Raw genomic sequence first — 22,916 nt, 5'->3', positions numbered from 1 at the left:
AGTCGTCTTATAATTGTCAGTCCCAAGTCCCAATTAAAATTAAGGTATTCATCCTCATTATTCAAGGAGTGCTTCAGGTCTCATCACACGTGCTGGCAGTGACAAGTGGAGACACAGAGGTGCAGATTTCTCCGCAGACGACAGTATTGATGACATTTTGTGGATCCTGGCTTGTTGCACACTTCATATTTATCAGGCAAGGTTGAATCAACTGACATTGTTAAAGTTTGATTTTCAATCTTTCTGCAATTGGCATCAGAGCATCATTTCAAAGAGAGCATACAAGTGGTGCCCCCTGGTAAATTTCACTAGAACTAGACAACTTGACAATCAGAGCTGGAATGCCTTGACCAAGGCTCTTTGACAGTCCTGCCCATCCTCTGTCTCTTCAGACAGCTTATTCTAAACAGAAGAACATGAAGACTAATGTTTATGTCAAAAATTTATTCAAAGAAAAGTTAGCTTTCCAAGAAATAGTTCCACTTGATTAATAACGACAATGACAGAACCAGAGACATGCAGATAACATTCATCATCGTCATGTCTAAAGGAGACCCAGAGACATGCAGATAAGGCTAATCATCGTCATGTCTAGGGCAGACCCAGAGGCATGCAGTTGAGGGCTATCTTTATAGTTATGTCTAGTGGAAACCCAGAGACTCTCGTGGTTCCAAGAGGCACACAGATCATGGCTTATCTTAGCCATTTCTATTGGGAGACCAAGAGACAAACATATACGGCTCATCGGCCATGCCTAACTGGGTTCGAACTCTCCTGTAAGCTCACACTGCAAGCAGAGAGTCTGGTGTCTGCCAGAAGAAATGGAGAAACAGCAAAATGCAAAAGTTAACAACGGCAGACTATTGAGATGGGCGTGAAAGTGGGAGTAAGTTTGTGCCAGTGGTAAGATATATCATTGTAACATTTGAGGTTTAACTTACTAAGTATCTTACACGAGGAAAGTTGGTAAACTTTTGAGCGTTCATTGTGTGATGATGTCATTGGTACAATGTGAGGTGCAATCAGGTTCAACAGCTCTTAGTTTGAATATCCCGCTGCATACTGGAAGAAAATCTTGTTTTATACAAACCTCAAATGTTTACCAAACAAATTGGTGACTGTAATTATGGTATTTTCCAGTACACTGTCTGATTTGTGTCCCCCTGCAGGCATTGTAAAATTACATCTCATTATATACAACAATATATAACTACAACTTTTCACGATTCACCCACAAAACATTACTCATCACAGAAACTTGAAAATGAACAACCTGCTGGGAAACCCAATCAAAGTGCTGGCCTCTTCCTTGTGGTATTAACCGTAGGCTGAGTGATAGCTTTAAATTTCATTTAGTTCCCAAAATTATGGTTTTATATTGGAGATACAAAGATGAGTGTTTGGTCATCGGGACTGCTGGATGGCTAATGAAAGAGTTGCCAAGCGCTAGTTTCTGGCAAATCATTTGAGAGAAAAAGAGACTAAGGAAAGAAGTCACTCTATAGTGGTCCTCAATGGCAGGTTCTCACATGGAGAAACCTCGAGGCCTTCATTCACAAATTCAAAATATCACACCCTTGATGGCATGGCGGACATTGCTACCATTTGATGCAGCTCAACCAACATAGTAGAACCAGTTCAGTGTCAAAGATTTGAACTTTTAAAGAGTGAATTTTGCATGAGCCGCAAGATTTTTACAGGACTGTGATTCGTCAAGTACCACAACACACACTGGCACAAACATCAGGATAACACTATGTATTCATATTTCTCATATTATATCCACCAGACCTTTCTCATCAAAATTTATACACATAAAATATATTAAATGAAAATATGTACATGTATTTCACTACAAAAGCTACAACTATGCATGTGTACAAGCATGCTACTCAGTTGCCACCATTAATGGGTAGATCCATCTCAACTAAAGCGACCAGTAAGTTACTGTAATATTCCATGGAAAGATTCAGAGAACTCACAGCCAATTCAGGGTGGATTAAAGTTAAAGCTGAACTATCCAGAATATGTCATTTTCTGTACTGTCTGAAGACCATTTGTGATGCACCATCCATATACTAGCTGAAATAGAAACTGCCATCGATTTTTTTCCCTATTTCTGAAGCCCCCAAATGATTATGTCAGCACACAACCAGATGAGAAGAAAACGTCTCAACATCATGGGCAAGCCAAAGTGAAGAAGGACATTGGGTTAAATGGGAAAGAGCTTCTCGTGAAAAGAACCAAGTTTGATGTACTTCAGCTTGACAACAATATACAATCAATTAGTTCAAGTTACATAAAGCACTTTGCACCACAAACCTACATACGCTGAGAAAGAGACATGGACCTATCTCACAAGTTCAGCTTTAATCTAATGAGTATGTTGACATGTCCTGTGCTTCTTGTTGATCATAGCCAGCACAGAACACGTGCTCATCAAATCTTGGCATTAAGAAGACAAGAGACCATTTTTACTCGCCCATTAAACCAGAAATTACAAAACAAATCTGGCAAATATCTTATACCACTTGAGGCAAAATGATCGAGGTATCATTTTATTAAATATGAGATGAGAATGAGACAAAACCTTGCACAATACTACAATTTGCATTTCAGCACACGTGCTATAAGATAAGGTGCACTGATAATGATCTATCTACTTTGAGTATATTTATGCCTAGACACGCAGACCTCCACTGGAGGCACCAATACAACACTGACAGATTACAAAACTTACTGTTGAAGGGGTTAGGTCGCAAGTTCTCTAGCCAGGTGAACCCTTAAAAGAGGGGGCTACTACAAGTAATATTTGACCATAACATTGTACCAATGGGGCAATTATGACAGCAATGTGCATCCAACACTTGACTACAAATTACTCTCAAATGGCCTATGAATGACAAGGTAACTTTTCCAAGCACCCCAGTCCTTTTCCAGGTTTCCAGGGAGACTACAGGTAGTAGGTGGCCCAGATTCAGTTTGCTGAAGTTTCCCATAGGTGTCTCTACTATCTTGCAGTAAACTTTGATCTTCATACTTGGACACAGACAATTTTTGTCACAAAAGTCAAACCAGACTAAATCCTGTAACTTTGCAGACTAAATGGAGACCACCAATTTTGCCTGTCTATTGCTCCCCTACGAGAAGAGACACCACAACTTCTTCACTGTCAACTCTCACAAGCTACTCAAGAAAGGACAATCAAAACTACTCAATCGTTGCCATCGAACCATCAACACTTAACTCACACCAAACCAAACCAAACCAGCAACAACATCAATTCTTACTGTTTCAAAGCCATGGAAGGACAACCTCAAATTAACATCAAAGAAACACAGAAAATAGCATAGGACGACGACACCAAAAATTTACTTTTTCATGTAAGAATCTAGGGGTAAAGAATTTAGAAATTACCCAAAAGTGCTCTTTGTATTGTTCATGTCTGGCAGCCTCGGTAACCAAAGTGCATCAACTGAGACATGCGACCTGACAGTTGAGATTGTCCTCAAAGTTTTGCTGAAAGTACCGTCTTCACTCAATAGCTGTCAGTGGAAATACAGTAAAACTTGCCTAAATTGGACTAGCAGTGTTGTCCGTTTTAATATGAAATCCATCTAGCACATCATCAACTGACTGGGAATATTGACTTATATGGCTTGGAAGGTCTGTCTGCCATATTTGCGAGTAAGAGTCCAATAGATGCCAAGTTCTACCATACCTGCAATCTGCAGCTGTCTTTCACACTCTGCATTAGCACTCTTCAATCCCCTTTCAATATATTAAGAAAGTTCCTTCAATGGTTTGACTTGTATCAGATTCAAAAGTGAAGAACAGTATTGTCAATTTGGTATCATGACACCCAAACCTGGTTATTCAATCGCAACTTAGGCATTACAAATGATCAAAATAAGGCTACATAAAACCACCCCATTTCTAGGTCATTTGAAAACATGCATGCTCGGGTAACAAAAATGTATCAAAATACAAAAAATATAACGCGGAACATGAATAGGGTGTTACTCCTGTGATGCATTTGGTATGAAGGTATCTAACTAGACCCAGATGATTGAAAAGTTCAAAAATACCATCCATATAAACTTATATATACACAATACCTATATTACATGTACAGTAACACATATGAAAGGCCTGGAGGAATATCTATGCTTATATGTACATACACAATGTGCAGCCCAGAGGAACATGGTCAGTCGCTAAAGACAGCGTTCATTGCATTTTTTCCGATCCGGTTCACGTAAAATCGGTCAGGAGGCTCGACTTTCTGGAGAGCAGCCCCAATGAAGATGTCCTCACGTGTGGACACTGTGCAACCTCAGTATGTTGACAACACAAGTGGTGCCACTTTGAAAGTCCCAACATCACCTGGCCAAGTTTATAGTACAAATTGTGCTCCCAAGATGTTTGAGAAGATAAGTTTTGCAAATTTTGTTTTTTGATTGTGTCACATGCAACTCTTGAACCAATGACACTGTCAGCAGCATTCCAATTGTTTGTCCTCAATGCGCTCTCACAAAATCAACAAGCCAAAAACATTGTTTTTCAATCCACCTGCCTCCATTTGGAGCTGATCTCCTCAAGCTGCTGCCTAGTTTCGTTGACATGGGGACAGATTTAGATACACAAATTGTCACCTGATGTCACTCATGTTACATTACGCACGTCTTCAGGTCGTGAAACAAGTTCTCGTGGTTTGACAGAAGGCATTTAAAGATGAACAAGAGCATAAGCTTCACAAACTTGAAAATCACATTGGACTCTATACGTTATTATAGCTTATATTTAATATATCAAGATTGTAAAACGTTATACATGTATAATCATATTGATACATCTATATTCATCTGTACAGAGGGTAAGCATCTCGACAAAGAAGGTCGAGAGAGTGAACAGAGTTGATAGATATACCACACTTATGAACAATAACAATGGACTCAAGCACAGGTGATACTTCAAGCCTATATGAGCTGAGGGCGGCATTTCGTTACATAAAATGACAGGGAAATTTCAGGAACGCTTTAATACACCATGGCAACATAAGGTTCTCACGTAAGTACGGCGCACAGAAGTGACTAAAGCACCCTGTTAGTAAGCGATTTTAATTGCTACGACCATGATCACATGCAGATCCCTTGCGTAGGTCATCACAGCTGCCTGCGACAAAAATCAGTGGTAGCAGCAACATCACCAACAGTTTGAATTCATGTTTGGAAATTTTGTAGATGACATGAGATTCTATCTTATCATACAAGCTGCCGGACTACCGGCAAGACTAATGTGACTCGTAACCGGTATATTAATTTGAATTTCCACCATGATTTTGGTCATCTGTTTTCACAATTTTTACTTCATCCATCGGTAGACTGGACAGTTTGCATGATTTGTTGAGCTACCAACATTCTTTCCTCTGTCCACCTGATAGCATGCTGCATACTAAATCTAAGACGAGCAAGGTAAAGCGAGGTGAAGTTGGCAATGGGGGATGAAATTGCCCCAAATCTCAAAGTCTTATGTAGTTTAGTAAACTTTAATACCGGTAGCTATATTCGGCGTAGTCAGTATTTGCTCCAAGGGGACATATTAACACAAAGTGCTATCAAGCGGACAGATGAGCAAACGAGTAAAAATGGGCAATTGATGGTGAGAGGAAAGCTCACAAAATGATACAAAACCACTACAGAACCTTTACCACAAGGAGTCAAAGGGCAAACTGCAATACAAAATAACAACCAACTGCACGAGGTGACACTAACTTCATTACAATAGAACCAAATAAGTGCTGAAGGAAAAGTGCTGGTTGGAAAAGCCTGGTTCGTGGTCGCGTCAATTTGGCTTGAGCCGTTTTGTAGGATCTGAAGAACGGGGTTGTTTCAGAGCCAGCATGTGACAGGACCAGGAACCAGTAGAATGAAGACAAACATATTCAGACAGAGAAAACTGTCACTATTTAGATTTTTTATGCTTTTCTTAAAATATGATGATATGCAATATATATCGACACAATCATGGTTTACTGTTATAGCATATTCGATGCACATACATCTGATGTCATTTCCTGTCAAGTCAACCCCAAAATACCATGAATACATGATGTGCAGTGCTGCCATATCGGATGCCAAAAACATGCTTTTAGACAACAAGCAACAATGTGAGATATTCAAGAGTAACAGAGCCTTAGCTTTGCTCTCATGTTTAAAAGTAGAGTGACACCAAACAAACATGTCTCCTTTCGATGTGGCAGAAAAAACTGAACTATTAAGTGATTTGGAAGAAAGCAAAACTGATACAGCTGTAGAAAATGTGATGGTCTGATCAGCCTAAGGTTTGGTTGTACACTTGGAATCATAAACGATTGTAGAATTTTATGACGATGAATTGCTGTGTTTAGATCTAAGCAAGTCCGACTGTACATAGTTTTTGTATCTTTTACGTCATGGTGAGGCATTTGGAAAACTTTCACAGATTTTGACGACAGTACTTTCACTGATTTTGTCGCCAGTTCAAGAAGGGGTGTTGACTTGGTGGTCGTGCTTGTTGTTGAATTGAGGTAATAGTCCTGTAGGAGTTGTGCATCCTTCGTGGTGAGTGCCTGGATCTATATGGGAGCCGAGAGGCGGCTATACGTCAACTACCATTTTCTTGTGTACATCCATAGAACCTACCACCTGAAAGAGAAAAACAAATAGTTTATTCACTTCATACCGAATGCATCAAAAAAGCACGGGGACATTGGCGGCCAACAAATCTCCCTCCAATGGCTTGACACCAGTAAGGACGACAGAGGCAATGCAGCAATGTCAACTATTTCCGCTAGCAGAGCTAAGAATAATGTAAACATGTTCATCACAGTTCAAATCTTTAACATAAGTTTCCTGGAACAGCTTTTATTTTGTAAACATAGCTTGGTATCTATGTCTACCAAGTTAAATGTTCAAATACAACAGATCCAATACTTCTAACAGACAATTGATTTTCAATGAAATTTCAGAACATCACCTATAACCATAAAAGGTAGAATTTAAATCAAATAAATCAAAACGAAGTAATTTTCAAAGTGAGTTATCAATTGAGACAAATAAATTCCTTCTTTTACCACAAATGCTTCTTCAGCTCTGCGATCAGGCAGAAACATTTTTAATTTTATATTTCAACCTCTTTTCCAATCTGACTACAGCCTCCCTAGTGATGAAAATATTTTTAAATCTCTGGTCTAGGCAGCTGTAATTAAGTTGGCACCATGACGACCATCATCACAGGGGAGTAATTTAATCAGTTAATCATGAACGAAAGTATCAAACTCATTCTGAACCTCAAGAGATATTCACTACATCGTAAGCTAGATCTAAACTAACGTACTTTGGAGAAGTTGTAGTGTGAGGACTTTGCAAAGTCAGAAACTTACGCTAAGGCTGTTAAGAAAAGTGTGGGGAGGAAAGATATAAACATAGTCGGTGAATACTGATGTTCAAACAGTTTGATGGATTCCATCAAGAAGCATTTCTTTGACAAGTAATTCGACGAAGAAACAATATGACATTTAACAACACAGAACTTCGAGGCAGAAATTTCCAACTGCTAATCCATTGGTGTCGCCGCAATCAGCTTGGTGCCATGTGGTTTAAGTACGTGTACCTGGCACGTCCATAGTGTCTTAGTTTGCACAATCAGGAAATGTTGATAATTGCAATATAAAAAAACAACTGGTTATTCATGCACAAATTCACACAACATTGTTGTCATTCTTACTGCACAATCACTTGCTGCATGTATTCAGTTTCTGATCATGGATATTAACCTGAAGGCTAAACTGATGAACAATACTTTAATAGCCAAAACAGAGTTTATCCCCTTGCTAATGTCAGACTCGGGGCAATTATTACTCCTTCATGCAAAGACCTGAGTGTAGGTCTGGAACATGTATATTCAATATTGTTCTAAAACGCATATTTGAATTGAACGCCTTTTGCCAAATTATGCCTATTCATGGGACAGGTAGACCACAACTGACATAATATGCCATCATCGAGTGACAGAAATGAACACATGCTAAGCAAATGATTATACAGCATTTTTAACCATATTTACCAAAATGGTGAATGTCTCTGAAAGAAATCCTCTTGAAATACCAACATGTGCCACTGACATAGAGTAAACATTATGATTCAATTCAGACATCAAATGGGAGGGGAAGTATGCCAAATGATAAGGATATTTTTCATGCAAATACAGGAGATGTTTCAAATATCTGCATTCCTCTATGTACAAGATGTGTATGAAATTTGTAAAATGTGCAACCAGTGTAAAACACTCTAGAAGAAAGAAAAGAAGGAAAAGTTTGATTGGATTATTCAAACGGGATTCTACCTTGTGATTGGTCAGAATGTGGCTAAATGTCAATCACCATCTTCTTGTGTACATCCATAGATCTCACCACCTAGAAATTAGAATATAGAATTTGCACATTTGAATAAGATCTCAACAGCCATGCAAGCCTTTGAGTCGACTTTATAGTAGGCTATTGGAAGAGACAACCAGAGCTTTTATAACAGACCACCCTAAGTTTGCAGGAATCATATGTAGGAATACACATGCTGTAATATCAATTTACACTTGATTCATGCAAGCAGAGGAGGGCGAGAAATCTCGAACTTGGAGATATAGAATTTGTCTCAAGCAAGATGGCGAAAAAGATAACATTTCCAAGCCTTGTTCAGTCAAGACAGAAAATCTGAACACACTTGTTGCCATAGGAATCGCCTTGCAGCCTCTGTTGGCAAGGAAATCTCCATGGAAACCAAACTGCCATGGCGACCACCAACCTAGCTCCTAGCAACAGCAACTTTGGTGGCATGGTCTCCAAGCAACTGTTTTTGAATTAAAAGCAATGCAGATTACTGATTAGTACGCTTGCCCATCACCAGACAAAGAATGTACATACTTTCCCTTATGTGGGGACAACGGTATACATGAAAGAGTGAACTCATTTTGCATTAACTCTTTCAAATACACACCAGAGAATGCAAGGTTACAACATGCATAGTTAGTAACAAATAATGCATACAGGTATACATCATTTACCCAACTAACTGATACCAAACGTTTAGATTTTTTATCAGGTGTCGATATTTTGATTTAAAATCTATTCATTGGTATTCAAACACAAGATTTGTTCATTTGAAGTTGAACAAACCATGCATGAATGTTACTGTATCATACCAGATCTTTAGTTCCAAAACAACATCTCCCACTCCATTTTAAATCCCCATGTTATATCAACAGCCACATATCCTATTCAAAATACATAAGCATGAACCGCCTGATATCAAATTGTGCTGAAGGATTAATGGGACTGTCATTGTGCCCCAGGTCACATAAGATACCGCTGTCGATAACAGCCATATGATGAAATTGAATTTACAGTCTAGTCATTAGAAGTGCATCTATCATCAGGACAAGTCATTAGGGTACAGAGTGAATACGTGCTGTAGAGGGAGGCGGATGCTGTAGATGTACAATATTGCAAACTTGGGCTCTGATGGAACGAGTCGGACTGGCAACTTCTAGGACTCATTTTTTAAGTTGGGAGGTATTTGAGGGTGAATTTCCAACGAAGAATATGGGCGCCAAATGGTTGGACATTGATGACGAAGAACACATGTGAAATCATGTGACGTCTGCATGCTACTAACTATACATGTGAAGAGATTGACTCCAAAACAAACTAATTTCATTTTGTCATTTTGAGAAAAAATCAAAAGAATGTCATCATTCCAATGGAATTCCAATGTACTTTAAAAGTGTTGTAGTGTTAACCAGCAGACAGGTACATCGCATACTACATGTACTAGTTAAAATGTGGCAAATTACTTTTAGCTCATTTTGGAACCAAACAAGATCGAGTTTCATTGCAAAACACTCATTTTGAGAGAAATTGATAAATTTTGGAACTTATTGGGAACGTAATAATTATAAATATAGCATTAAATTGTAAATGTAAGTTCATGAAATCACAATAGATGGCTTGAATTTTTCAAAGATTTGGTGGATAAATGCTATTTTAAGAGGGCAGTGCTCAGCATGATCATATTTTGCATTGAAACTCTGACATGTAAAAACACTCATAATCCATCACAGCTCAACAAACCATCATGTTGGTCGATTAACAAGCTGTTAATATACTTTGATGAACTACAGTAACAAAAGTAATAAGCATTGAGTAACGAGACACTAAAACTAACATCAAAGCATCATCACTCATTTTTAGAGGCAGATGGCCCAAATACCTACAAATCTTCAAAAAAACTTGCAGGAGGTATATTTAGGCACCCTCTCTACCCTTCAAACACCCCTTAATACAGCTAAAATAACCAAATTTCCACAAATCAAAATTCAAAATAACTATTTCTTCCTGCAGGTGGCCAAATACTTACCGTACAGAATTCGTCAAATGATATTTTACCATCTTTGTCTACGTCTGCATGTATTATCGTTTTGTCGACAATTTGTTGTAACTGTGCATCCTTAAGGTTGCTGCCGACCATCATTTTTAGCACTTGGAACAGTTCACCATTGGAAATGTATCCATCTTTGTCCATGTCGTATATTTTGAATGCAACTGAAAAGAGAAAGTAGGGGTCTTGTTGAAGTATGATATTGATAGGTGGATCATTTCTGAAACCTCTATGATGCTGTATCTCTGCATGCAAGGGACAAAGTGCTGAACCCACTCTCATTTCTTTATGAGCTGTTGAGTCCTTGCAGAGACTGCATCTGAGAGTGTTACAAAGGTTTCTTGTAGCAGGCGTTATTGTACCAATAAGATGAGGATTAGAAAAAAACATGGCAGGACTTGGAACAAGTATGTGAAAAAAAAGAAAAGTCCTTCGTTTCCAAACTGCAGATTTCCTTTTCGTTAATCGTTATCATAAAACCCGGCTCGCAATATAAAACCCAACTGAAAATTAATGTTTTTACAAAAACAGAAAGATTTAGTTCCACATTCTGCTTCTATGACGGTTTATCATAATGGTTACAGAAACCCAAGCTAACCAATAAGAGAACTATTAACAACCAGCTGCCTGACAATCTATCATAATCATCACCGCAATCAATGAGACTAATAGGCAATCAATACAATAAACATAAAATTGCATAACCAACGTATTTTTCAATCAGTGCTTGGAAAAGTTTGCCATAAATTGCCTCATTATCACATGAACGGTTTGAACATCATCAGGAACCAACTACATGTATGTGTTTAATAGCTGATGACTTTACCGTTACTCTTACATGTGCGGTTGATGGGGAGGACAAAGCAATCAGCTCGGAATACTGTAGAACAGAAAATGTTCACGGCAAACGTCAAGGTACGGAGGATGCTCGCCACATATTATCATGGTTCAGCATGTTGCTTTAAAGCTGAAGACACTTTATTTTTGAAGGAGCCAAAGATATTGAGATGCTCCTTGGCTTCAAGTGTAACAGCGATAACACAACATGAACAGAACCAATAGGCCAAGGAAATTTCTGAGAAAAACAACTTATCTACTTTTCCATCCAAGATACTGACTGCCTGAGTTGTGAGCAGTAAAACCAGAGGAAAAATAGTGGCCTTAAGCCAGCAGGTGAAGATGAGAGGTAAACATATTTCATTTTGTGATATTCAGTTGTCTGAAACAACACAGACAATTACGCACTAGATAGACTTCAGAGAGACCCTTCTATACACTATACACGGTTTCCGTGTATCTTGTTGATCAAGACTTCAGAACTACTGGTAGTTTTCTGTGAGAAAACGGCTACCTTTTTGTCTGGGTGAACCTGGTGGGATACATTTATTGCTCAACCCTGTCGGTGACTGGAGCACTGGCAGGGCTCCATGTTGAGCCAGACAAAGCATTCACCTCACTCATCAAAACATTGGTTTGCCAGGAATCTAAACCGTGTTCCTTGGCTGCTGTTGATGGATAGGTTTCATGTATCCTGAGAGGAAAGGCCTAGCAATGGGAATAGCAGGACTGCTAGAAGAATCATAATGGGGGGGGGGGGGGGGGGGTAGTGTGGTATTGTGTATCTTTTAACGCTATACCTCCAACTAGTTCAAAAATCAGAAATCGATCTCACAAAAATGTCACTATGATATATTTCTAATCGCACAAAATTAGTTGCAGCAATTTCGGGATGAAATCAGAATGAATGAGCTCGGTTGATTAAACCCAAGGCACTTGCACCCAGAGGATACTTCATTACTAGCCAACAAGTGCTCGATGATTCTCCAAAGACACATCAATCACCTGCTGTAGCTAGAATTCTTTCCATGTTCAAGTACCGTACATGTCAACTGATGAAGACAAACTGAGAGTTGAAGGCTGGGGAAGTTGAGGATGCCATAGAAATGTCCCAGCTAGATTGGCATTCAGGAAATTGCAATGCATGAGATGGCAATAGATGAAACTCATGTAGAAACTAGTAACTTTGGCGAGCGTGACCAGCGTGCTGCATTCTTGACCGAGTGGTTAGAAAACATTGGATAAACCACAAGAACTTTCGTACATACATTTCATATACATTGCATTTATTTTGAACACACAGTTGTAAACTGCCACAACCAGCTCCTACCACTTTATGACTCAGAAAATGCAAAGTCGCATGCCAAGGGAGCATTCTCGAATAAATGTGTTCGCTGCATGCAAGCAAAATCAATGGAGTAAAAGCTCATTTCTAGGTAAAATAGTATTGATCCATATCGTGTAAATAATGGGGTTATAGAAGAAGGCAATCTCATCTTGAGTACTGATGTTCTTTGCAATACTTTTCATCTGTATCTTCCCTGACTGATCCACTGCCAGTCAATACAATGGGGAAACTATATGCAAGCATCCTCAGGTCACAGAGCTGCCATCTCATTTTGGGAAACATCAAGCATCGTGTCATCGGGTTGCCACCTTTTCGTTACTTTCGTCAGTGTCAATGGAATGAAAGCAGCCTCGCAGAGTACTGATTTTCAAAACACTGGTTTCCCCAGCACCATTCTAGAACTCCATCACCCATTGATCCACTGCCAGTGCCAGTCAATGGGGAAACATCTGCATAACCATTCTCAGTCAATATTACAGGAAGCTACTCACTATTTGACAGCATCAGGTCACAGAGCAGCAACCTTCAATTGTATGGGTAGGCTATATGTGAGTTACAAATGCCTTCTGTCTCAATGTTTTTTTAAATTATAAGGGCATGCCAGACCAGCTGTTGAACTGGATTTACAAAAGTCGAACACCAGGTACAGTGGCCAGGTCTACAGCATGATGGCCAACAATAGTCTTGGTTCCACTACAGGGTTTAGATCCGTTTCTATCGCATCCGCATCAGGTCCGAACTTAGCTTAGTCCGGACTAACGAATGTGGTGCAGTTCGACTACAGGATTGGTAAGTTAACAGATACGGCTACAGGCGGCGCCACTCTATACGCGTGAGGTGTTGTTTTGACAGAACCAACACTTCCGCTCATGCGCAATACGTTCATATTGACACGCCACCTGTAGCCGTACTTAGTAACTTGATCTTAATCCGGACTAATGCGGTTCCATTACAGGTAATTTCTGCTTTAGATCCGGGTCTATTCTAAGTTCGGCTTAAATCCGCTTGTCCTATCCGCACTTAATAAGACCGCTCTTAGTGAGAGCCGGACTTGTTTAGTCCGGACTAGCTGTAATGGAATCACAACTAATTCGGATGTAGTCCGCACTTTCCTGTAGTGGAACCGCAACTATGAATACAGATAGATAAGACATGTCAGATGAAAAAGAAGATTAGGTTAGAATATCACCAACCTGGACAAAACAACTTTATGGGAGTTTGTTTGGATGTTTCCTTGGCAACAGTCATGGTTATCGGTTATATGGCAGTTATGTATTTTCCATGCTAAAGAATAATGTGACTGTAGCATTCCTTTTAATCCACTGGTTTCCATGGAAATATTCCACGACATTATGTGCCTTTGTTGTCGGAGACTTTCTCTGGTCTAAGGTTGGGGTTATCAACAGTAGTCCTAGAGGCTATCATGTGACTGAAACACTTTAACCCTGTTCTGTCAGCGCGACAACCTGAGCATTTCAAACAGAGAAATCTGCCCAGAGTCTTAAAACGCCAACACTGGGGTTTGAACCAGAGACCTCTTGACCACAAGCCATGAGCCCTGAGCCTATCGACCACTGAGCCACGAGACTATGAAACAGCTGTCCCCAACAGCAAATCACAGCATTGAAGAAATCAAAGAGAATCTGCTAAAATGGGGCTTCAGACCAGCCTCCAACTCATCATGTGCTTCAGACCTGCTCGTGCCTGTGCAACCTTCAAGATACGAGCCTTAGGCTATTACACAGCTATTTCTATGACTGATATATGGTATGGATTCATCAATACTTTTTTTCGCTCGATTAGCTTTCAACTAATAAATCAAACTCTACCTTATCACAGCAACAACTGTTCAAAATGGAGTGATATCCTCTACTTCAAAGCAAATATTACTGGAATATCAATTTCATCATCAAATCAATAGAAATTTAACGATTTTGCAACAAATGAAGTTTTTTTCCCAGCAGCCACTAGTGTTACGACAAGATCATGGGGGGCGGGCGTGAAATTTCAATCCAATACTCCAATCTTCCATGTGATCCATGCATGCTGGCCAAATGACCTTCAAGGCGGATGAAGACTGATTTCCTATGACCAAATCTAGATTTGCAGCCACTGTGGCCTTGCGCTCAAGTAATGGCAGGCAGACACCACCAGAACAGAATACTCAATAGATTTTATTTCCCTGGGGTCGACATAAACTTCCAATAGCAATACATTACAATCTGCTGAGAAACACTTGGGGCTGCTCAACTCGATGCAGAGGACTTTACATGGGGCAGAATAGTGTCAGAGTCAGAGTTGGAGATCTCCGAAAATGTGGAGATGACCTCTTTTGGGACCAAAAGTGGAGTTCTGTTTCCACGAGAGTCTGCTTCCCCCAAAGACCAAAAGGTTGAATACGGCCCAGAGTCATATGTAAGCATGTTGAAGCATGACGCAATCAGAAAGTTGCAGCCAGACGACCAACATTTTCAAGTTCACATAACCCGCCACTCTTTAGTTTCATAACTGGTGCTCCACTCACCATTATGTCAACACGAAAACTCTCTCAGCTACTCCCACACCATTACGGTTACAATGCAATTCAATTAACCAGATTGTATCAATGTTAATTAAATCATGGTGACAGTTGCTGTTAATTGATCGGACTAATCAATTAATTTGGGTAACCTCACAAAGTGCGTCTTGATTCCTCTCGTTAATCTCGCACATGACACCAATCACTTTCAAGTCCTTGGCAAATACATCTTGATGGGTAGTACGCAATTTAAAATTGGTTATTTTGATTGATGCTTGGAATAAAATCATCATCAACATCTGATATATATCCTTGGCCAATCTATTGGCAACCCTGAGTAAGTCTCTCTTAACATTACATCTCCCAAAGTAACACTATCTTCTATATTACAAGCCATGCTTCCTTCATCATACAGAAGAAACTGGCCATTGATTTTTGTGGACCTGTTGCCCGCATGCATAGGTGTTCAACTGGCGTGTCTCAATGCACTGGTATTCAAATACATCACAGTGGCTTCCTTTACCCATCATGCTTGTTCTTGTAGATGTCAGGGACAAACATGCTTGCGAAAATATTGGTACTTACATCGTAACTTGGCTTCCTTATCTCCTTTTACACTGAATTGTGACATGCCTTCGATGAATTCTGAAATGTAAAAGAGAGATGGAACCATGAAAAATCATGAGCAATTTTCAACAGTTCTTTTGAGGTGAGGCTGGAGGGATGGTTACCGGTCTAAACCAGGGATCAACTATACAACTCTGCCATTGGCTAAGGTTCCCTCCGAGATGCCTTGCTGCCCCTTTAAATTTAGCTATCACCTACAGTCTGATCCATACAGATGTATTATTACCAATAACATACAGAAAAAGTCGACTAATGCATTCTGAAAAATTTCAACTGTGAACATGATGATAAAGTGCAATTACTCTATCGAGCGAATACAAATATTAATTGTCGGTAAACCTGGAACTAGTACGATAGACATCGGCAGACATCCATCACGCCATCACGGATGCCCAATTGATTCAAAATTTTATGCTGAATTAAGACTGGTAATAGCTAGTTTCACTTTTTTTAGATGAGAGATGACCATTTTATTGGGCATTGACACTGTATGTTAAATACAGTAGAACCTCTCTATCAAGGACACCCTTGGGACTGACAAGTGCTGTCCTTAATAGAGAGGTGTGCTGATTAGAGAGGTCAAAGTGAATGGAAACAACCAATTAGGGACCAAAACTAGTGTCCTTAATAGAGAGGTTGTCCTTAATAGTGAGGCGTCCGCTACTTAAGGGAGGTTCCACTGTATATTCAAGTGGGTGTGAATTGGGTACAGTGTGTCGATCAACAAAATATTATTGATATCGATTTTTACAGCATGATTTCACACAAAGAGTAATGTTCCCATGTAAACTGTGCTGTGTAGTCATGTTTTCTTTCTAACTTTTGCTCCAGTCATTGTCCTTATCTTCCATCCATAGTTCCAACTTCCATTGTAACCCAACACAATATGCACCCACAGATGAGTTGGCCACTGAAGGGTGGATGTGGTTTTTGAGACGACGGTTCTCCTTCAAATAGTCACTTGCAAACACATTCACAGAATCATACAAAACCCCTTTTCAAGAAGATTTATGGCATTTTCTGTAGCCATGGTTGGGTTATTGATTGCAGCGTACATGCATTCACAAAGCATGAAAAGCATGGCCTTGATGCCCATGACATGCAGCTCTCATAACCTTGTAACAGCATGATGCACAATTTCATGCATACTATCAAAAGGTCAACTATGACAACCAGGAAATAACTTATGTCAACAATTCAAATACCAATAACCATAAGTTTTATTGACTGTATCATTAGCAGGAACTGAAGATTAGATGCCAAACGATTAGCCATTCACTGGATGACAAACTGGTGTCATGAAAATAGTGGAGTCATCTGATAACAGAGCAGCTACTCCAACATAATGCATTGTCGATTACAACCTGGGAATATCTATTGGAGCTAGCTGCATAATGTCTAATTCAATAAATAATTTAGCCAACTGAATGGAGGCTGCCATCACTGGAAGCCAGGCACAGATCGATACTATGGTGAACACTGACTCAATGTCCTACTTTATTGCGAGGTGATGAGGGGTTACAGGCGAGTATGCTTTAATGAAGGGAAGAAGTAATGCGCGTCATGACATCAATCATCGGAAACTAATGATAGACTTGTAACAGAGAAAGTTACATTATACCCATCCCATGGTGATTTCATAATCTTGACAACATGATAAATGCACAAGGACACATTACGATTAATAATCAACCGTCGACGGCATCTTAAAATATTCACATGGTAGAGTGGCGAGAGATATCAAGAGCACGCTGCTATGATAATCCGATTCCTGAGCTGGCAGAGTTCCATATATTAACTGTGTGGAGAGTGCCGTGTTCACACTATGTCATACCATACAATGCACTGCGTGCAGTAAATTTATGTATACCGGCAATCAACATCAACAATAATCGTTCATATTACATACAACAAAAATTACAGCCTACATATAGGAACCTGACATGAGACAAGACCACAATTGATTTTTTAAGCCTTTTAGCAGTTAAATTGTCAATGTTTGACCGCGACGCATCAAAGAACGCGTGGTGTTGTGAATCTGAAATTTAGATTATGTTATTCCGGACAGTCGGGCAAGTAAATGGTGAAAAATAAAATGGTGATTGACCACGGAAATTTTTTTTTAATCGACAAATTAGACAGACTTTGATATTTCCACTCTTTTCAGCCAACTGGCAGAAAAAACTCAAAACACGCCCCCTATTACCCAATTAGCAAAATTCGAAATTAATTTTTTCATCAAATAATTTCTTTATATCTGTAGACTTGCCACAGCAAATATTTTTTCAATACCTCTCCAAATATGTACTTGAGAATAAAAAACATGCACTCGTCTAATAGATAGGCCTCGACCCTCCAACCTATGAATATTCATTAGTGGTCTTGTCTCAATGAAGGTACATTTCAGGGGTTAACATTTTGAGATTTTTTTCAAACTAATGTACATGACATCCCACAACTCTCCAACAAAGGAAAGTCATATCTGGACATTTTTGGAGAAATGAGAGACATTTCAAAGAGTGGTACAACTGTGCCAAAGCGACGAAAGAGGACAAAATCGACAAAAAGTCATGATTTTGCACCCAACAGCACCAAATTCAAAGACCTGCCCTGGCCAGAATAAGCAAGCTATGGAGCTGAAACTTTAGGATGTGATTTAGGAATATCTTTGCTGCTTAGGGCACAACTTTCAGAATCAAGGCCTAAGTAGTTTCAAAGAAATTACAAAATGAATGGCAACACAACAAGACTTGTAAAAATGAAACCGAACTTAGACCGGGGTTAGGTTGACTCTTATTTGGGTCAAATTAAGTTTTTTTCTCATTATTTTAGCTTGTTTTGACCTTAAATCATCAGCAATACAATATTCTAAATGAATTAGAGTGATTTGAGCACATTCAAATTTTTCACTATATTGACCCAAAATGTAGTGTAAATAGAGACAAGACCACAATTGATTTTTTAAGCCTTTTAGCAGTTAAATTGTCAATGTTTGACCGCGACGCATCAAAGAACGCGTGGTGTTGTGAATCTGAAATTTAGATTATGTTATTCCGGACAGTCGGGCAAGTAAATGGTGAAAAATAAAATGGTGATTGACCACGGAAATTTTTTTTTAATCGACAAATTAGACAGACTTTGATATTTCCACTCTTTTCAGCCAACTGGCAGAAAAAACTCAAAACACGCCCCCTATTACCCAATTAGCAAAATTCGAAATTAATTTTTTCATCAAATAATTTCTTTATATCTGTAGACTTGCCACAGCAAATATTTTTTCAATACCTCTCCAAATATGTACTTGAGAATAAAAAACATGCACTCGTCTAATAGATAGGCCTCGACCCTCCAACCTATGAATATTCATTAGTGGTCTTGTCTCACATCAGGCATGTCAGGAAGTACTCCTTTGAGTAGAAGTTGGAACAAAATCCCAGATTGTGTATCCGGTTATAATACACTATGTGCATACCAGACTGCACATGTGCAACCAGATACAAAAATCTGGAAATCTTTTTCCCACTTCCATCCTCAAAGGAGTATTCAAGGGACTGGAATGAAGACAGGAGCGAGCATACAAACAGACCTACCTTTGAAGTCTACCTCGCCATTTCCATCTGTATCAAATATGTCAATCACTCTTTGCACTAATGGATTTTGTTGCAACTCTGGTAATGACATAAACTCGTCTACGCTAAGAGATCCTGAGTTATCTATATCCAATTTTTTAAATCGCTTTCCCAATCTTCTGATTTCTTCATTGTCAACTGTAAAGAGAAACATAACACAAATAGAAAATTTCTCATTTCATTCCAATGGAAGTGTCTAAACGTATGTCACAGGTGCGCCGGCATACCAGTGCGTATCGAGAAGTGTAAGAAAGAGAGGGCACCCTAGAGAAGAAGGGGGCTATCAAAATTCATTGTTGTTGTCATCAAAGGATATGTCATGTCCGTGGCTCTGTCACTGGGCCATCTTTTAAACTAAATCACCAATGTGGAAGTTGACCACAACTAGTTTTGAAAACTAAAGAGGTAACATGCACAACAAAACTGGAAACTGTTTATATTGACCCCATCTAGAACAGTGATCAGAACAAGAATTCAATCTTTTTTCTTTTTATACAAAGTCTAGTTTGAGATTATGTAGAGGATTTTATCAATGAGAACTGTGAGGACAAAACAAACAAATTCATTCGACCATTATCGCACTGACCCACTCCAGATTAAGTGTTAGACAAGTTAAGAGTTAGTCAAATAAACATATTTGGTATTTTAGGTAATATATATCCTCCAGTGCTAACATGAACAAACATCACCAGTGTTTCAAAGGAAAGGTTAAAACTGACCAAACTTTATCAATTTTAAGATTGTTCCCGATCCGTTTCGATGTACATGTGTAAGTGTTCAGTGCTGAAGCAATCTAGTAAATGAGTGGCTAGAAATAGAAGTGGTTATCATAGCATTTTACATTCAAACTTTAAACAACATTATGTCATCATCAAATTGTCACGGTTTTAACGCCTCAAACTCAATGAGCATCTTTATTATTTTCATCAGATATTCAAATTCATTCACTCAACGCGAATAAAAAATAACCAAATAATCATCACGTCAACATCCTAAAAAAAACCAAGGTTTTATATTCATTAGTTACAAATAAGTAAAAGATAATAAACTACATGTAAGCTTACATACACTATAAAAATCCAACTAAAAAAGCTCAAGGTTACATCAATGTTTAACACTCATTAAAAACATACAAGAAGCCAATAACGAACTCCAGTCGACGGAACCATCCCCTGATAAAAAGAAAAAAATCCCCAATCAATAGTTTTGACAATATTAGCACAGTGGGAATTATTGATTTCTAGCAAAGTGCTACAAATCTTTGAACGTCTCACTTCCCTCAGTAAATGGCAGTTTCCCATTTCCAATTCTACATGAGCACTGGTGAGACTCGGCTCGAATGGCTGGTTTAGACTTGTTAGTGTACACAGTATCATAATCTATGCACTGGCACATCTGTAGTGCTGTGTAATCGTATTTGAAGACCATGGAAACAGCCTTTGCAACCTCCAGGCAGTGATTCTCGTGATAGTGACATGCAAGCAGCCCTTGTTTAAAAGGGGGAGCAGTCATCATAAGAGTTTTTTAGACACATGGACTGGAATCTTATCTCATATAAAGTCAGTAACAGATGAAAAACAATGTTAAAATCTTTTCTTTTTGCTCTCAAATGAGATATTTGAATACACTTTGTTAATATCATATTAAGTCTACCACCATAAGAACATGCAATTTACACTTTTATTTATACAGGTTGTATACTAGGATTTTGGTCCAGGGGAGTGCACTGCATGTGTTATTATTGGGCTTTCTACTTGGCTGTACACAAAATTTTGCCATTTTCATTCCAAATTTGCATGATATTTTTCTGTGATGCCCCCCCCCCTCTAAATATGGTTTCTACAGAAGTGTTTTATTATTTCGTGGCATTGTCAAGGACTCTTCAAACATAATTTTTCAAATGGCAAAAATAATGCACATCAGTTCAAAACCATTACCAATGATGAACATACGTACAACTGCAAAATCCGCTCGACTCGCCAGATGCTGTAACCATATTTTTACATGATTTAGACTTCATTTTGACCAAGTTAGGAGAAAACCTGTGTGAGTGCTCCTATACGGAGCAACCACTACTAACTCCATACATTTTTCTGTGCTCTTATTTTTGGTCCAGGTGAAAAAAATTGGAATATTACTCACTACTGTCAGGGTGTGTTCCTGAACAAAAAGCATACTGCTTCAAAAGTGCCAGTCGGGACCTAGTCCTAGTGACTGTACCTTCAGCCAATTGAGGATGGCTTCAAAATCCAACTAGGCAGCGCATTCATACCCACTGCAAAAGGGTGGGATCTGTGGTGGGAGTAAATGTCACATCCTGTCATTGGTCATTCCGTCACCACGGCCTTCATGCAATCTGTGCCAACTGAATTCTGCACAGCACAATGGGAAAATATTAATTCTTGTGAAAAATATGCATCAAAATAATTTTGTAAATGTTCTGCATGAGAGATGACAAATAAACCAAGCCACACTGAACTCTCAAGAAAAGCTACTCACAATTCGAACAAAGTTCTACCGGCAATGATGCTTCATTTCCCTGAAAAGATAAAATAATATCAAAAATTGATTCAGTTTTTACATGACATTTCTCAGGCATGTCAGGGACTTATGTATATGGATTGGTCGTGTCATCATGATGTGACATAATGACAAAGTCAACAACATCCCGATGCTGGGGATTGGACAATGTTGGACATTTCATCACCCATACAGAATATGACATTGGTCAATTGCAAGGATCGGCCCTTCCCTGTCTACCGGCAAGTCTTCCTTTTCATTGCCTTTCACAGACACACACATCATAGTAGGCTGGTGAAGCCCTGGTCCCAGAAAAAAATGAAGCAGATAGGCCTAGTAGTATCAGACGAATTCGAAGAAAGCCAAAACAAATCAAATGCGCACACTCAGATTCAGAACACGTCAGAAGGCCTAAGGCGAGTTCGGACAATACCTACAGACACGGCGATCCTATTCAATAATTTGGTCCTTGAGCATGCTATGAACATGATTGGATTGGAAATGGAAGCGAGGATTCAGAATACATGGCACAACCACTGCATGATGCATGCAGAGTGACAGTGTCGAGTGTAAATTTCTGTTTCAACAAATCTGGAGAACCAACTTTACAGACCGTTCATGTCTTTATTTTTCTCACATTATCGATATCTTTACACCCAATAGGTGCTTGATAGACGCACATTTCATACTTTGACTGCAAAACTTCACTATTGTGAAGTTTAACTTACCATTTTACAATATTTAACAGCAGCTAACCTCTAGCTCTACGAAAAATCTGGGTCTTGACAACATCCGGGAACTTTCCCTGTGGATAACTAGGCTGTGTAGAAGTGGAGAACTTGAGATTCCGGACGAACAACCGGGTTTGCGGATTCCAGTGGACATCCAGTACATTCGTAGGACAACATATCCGAGCGGGATACGTTGGGGAATGTGTCGTCCCAATAGGTTCCCAATCACTTTTA

General features: G+C 39.1%; 1 protein-coding gene across 1 annotated transcript; it reads right to left on the bottom strand.

The window, feature by feature from the left end:
* Nucleotides 1-429: 429 nt before the first annotated feature.
* On the bottom strand, nt 430-22,896 carry LOC135485437 (calcineurin subunit B type 1). Its single transcript, XM_064767447.1, has 7 exons — nt 22,680-22,896; nt 21,931-21,970; nt 19,393-19,569; nt 15,761-15,820; nt 10,452-10,636; nt 8,386-8,455; nt 430-6,686 (listed from the first exon to the last, which is right to left on the bottom strand). The coding sequence occupies exons 1-6, from the start codon at nt 22,680-22,682 to the stop codon at nt 8,408-8,410; spliced, it is 513 nt and encodes a 170-aa protein (XP_064623517.1). The 5' UTR covers nt 22,683-22,896; the 3' UTR covers nt 430-6,686; nt 8,386-8,407.
* Nucleotides 22,897-22,916: the final 20 nt, after the last annotated feature.

This window comes from Lineus longissimus, chromosome 3 (assembly GCF_910592395.1).
Source record: "Lineus longissimus chromosome 3, tnLinLong1.2, whole genome shotgun sequence".
Taxonomy (NCBI): Eukaryota; Metazoa; Nemertea; class Pilidiophora; order Heteronemertea; family Lineidae; genus Lineus; species Lineus longissimus.
This window is presented reverse-complemented; position numbering and strand designations above follow the sequence as displayed.

Bases quoted from the DNA above. Each gene is read 5' to 3' on its own strand.
- LOC135485437 (XM_064767447.1), bottom strand. The intron at 15,821-19,392 runs GTAGGTCTGTTT...TTTACATTTCAG, and splicing joins TGGCGAGGTAGACTTCAAAG to AATTCATCGAAGGCATGTCA. The intron at 8,456-10,451 runs GTAAGTATTTGG...TCTAATTTCTAG, and splicing joins CATTTGACGAATTCTGTACG to GTGGTGAGATCTATGGATGT.